Source organism: Arachis duranensis, unplaced genomic scaffold, assembly GCF_000817695.3.
Source record: "Arachis duranensis cultivar V14167 unplaced genomic scaffold, aradu.V14167.gnm2.J7QH unplaced_Scaffold_105141, whole genome shotgun sequence".
In the NCBI taxonomy this organism is placed as follows: domain Eukaryota; kingdom Viridiplantae; phylum Streptophyta; class Magnoliopsida; order Fabales; family Fabaceae; genus Arachis; species Arachis duranensis.
The window spans coordinates 10445-12514 of NW_026263744.1; the positions used below are offsets into that span (position 1 = coordinate 10445).

Consider the following 2070-nt stretch of genomic DNA (forward strand, 5'->3'; position numbering starts at 1 on the left):
TGATACTTACAACCCCTCATGAACGAATCACCCCAACCTCAGATGGGGAGACACTCACAACCAAAACCAACAACCATGGCAGAGGAACTCAACCCAAAATAACCCAAGAAACAACCAAAATTACAACCAGCAGCAAACTAACCAAAACACTTACAGAAAACCTCAAAATAACTACCCCAATCTCAACCAGTACCAATCCAATAACCAACCTACCAACCAAAATGCTCATCATCCACCACCCACAGCTCACAACCCACCACAAGCACCACCTGAACCCCAAAGACTCACCAACTTGGAGACCTTGATAGACAAAATGATGAAACACCAGGAAATAATAAACAAAAACCATGAAGCATCACTAAAAAGCCTAGAGAGGCAGATTGGGCAACTCTCCAAGCAAATTTCTGTTGAGAGACCTTCAAGCTCACTGCCCAGTGACACAATCCCAAATCCCAAGGAAGAATGCAAGGCAATACAATTAAGGAGTGGGAGAATGTTGATGAGCAACAATGACACTACAAAGAAACAAACAGAGAGCATCAAAGAACCAACAGAGGATGAGAAGCAAACAGAAGCAGATGAAGCTAAGGAGCAATTTGTGATGCCAAACAAAAGCACTGAGAAACTCAAAGAGAAGGACAACCAGCCACATAGCTCAAGGGAACTGACTCAGAGACAGCAGCAAATAGGAAAGAGCATCGCACCTCCACTGCCATATCCTCAGAGGTTCAACAAAGAGGTTAAGGACCAGCATTTCCACAAGATCCTTGAGACCTTCAAGAAGCTAGAAATCAATATTCCCTTGGCCGAAGCACTTGAGCAAATGCCTCTGTATGCCAAATTTTTGAAGGAGCTTATCAATAAGAAAAGAAATTGGGATGAGAAGGAAACCGTATCACTCACTGAGGAATGCAGGGCCTTGATTCAAAAAGGGCTTCCTCCCAAGCTTGAGGACCCAGGGAGCTTCCTGTTGCCTTGCACCATTGGGGAAGTGACCATCACTAAAGCAATGTGCGATCTCGGAGCAAGTATTAATTTGATACCATCCTCCCTGGTGAAAAAGCTGCATATAGAAGAGGTCAAACCAGTACAAATGTCACTGGAGCTTGTAGATAAATCAATGGTGCACCCTAGGGGTGTAGTTGAAAATCTGTTGGTCAAGGTGGACAGCTTTATATACCCTGCTGACTTTGTGGTTCTAGAGTCAGACGAGGATGATAGTGACTCTGTTATACTAGGAAGGCCATTCCTAGCCACGGCTAGAGCCATCATAGACATAGAGAAAGGGGAGTTAACTCTCATCATAGATGTAGAGGAAGGGGAATTAACCCTCAGGATGCATGATCAGAGTGTCACTCTGAAGGTATTACCAGAGGCACAATTTAGCAAGGAGAAGAAAGACTATATGAAAATTGACAAGGGAGAATCACAGTTGAAGGAAGAAAATGACAAGAAGAGTCAAGGCAACATCCCAAAGATAAGAGTTGTGCAGATTGATGAAGGAGTCCAAGAGGACATTGGAGTATTAGCCACTGAGAAGAAAGGTCCCCAGGTGAAGCCCACGGCCAGAAAAGAAAGATCAGAAGTCCCCAAGGGAAGCCTACGGCTAGAAAAGAAAGGTCAACAAAAGGAAAGATGAAACACAGAAACAAAACAAAAAGGGGTTGGAAGAACAGGAAGATCCCAACAGAGGGGCTTTCCAAAGGTGACAAAGTGCAACTGATATACCAACAGCTGGGGGCAAACCAACAAACTGAGGACTACTACACTGTCAGCAACATACTCTCATTAGAGCATGCTGAAATTGAACACCAGAGAACAAAGAAGAGGATCACAGTCAGGGGAGACAAATTGAGGCTCTACAGGCACTATGATTTTCAACCTTCATGATCAAAGAATGAAGGATGTCAAGCTAGTGACATTAAAAGAGCGCTTGTTGGGAGGCAACCCAACATGAGGTAGTTTTCTTTTCATAGCTTTTTCAATAAAAAGGTTGAATAATTGGTATGTATACAAGGAGCTAAGTTTGGTGTTCCACACCAAAACAAATTAAGAGAGAATGAAGCATTC

General features: G+C 43.4%; 1 protein-coding gene across 1 annotated transcript; it reads left to right on the forward strand.

Moving 5' to 3' along the window:
• Positions 1 to 313: 313 nt before the first annotated feature.
• On the forward strand, positions 314 to 1639 carry LOC110277379 (uncharacterized). Its single transcript, XM_052255941.1, has one exon. The coding sequence runs from the start codon at positions 314 to 316 to the stop codon at positions 1637 to 1639; it is 1326 nt and encodes a 441-aa protein (XP_052111901.1).
• The last annotated feature ends 431 nt before the right edge of the window (positions 1640 to 2070 follow it).

Excerpts from the sequence above, each read along its gene's own strand:
- LOC110277379 (XM_052255941.1), top strand. The coding sequence starts at position 314 with ATGATGAAACACCAGGAAATAATAAACAAAAACCATGAAGCATCACTA.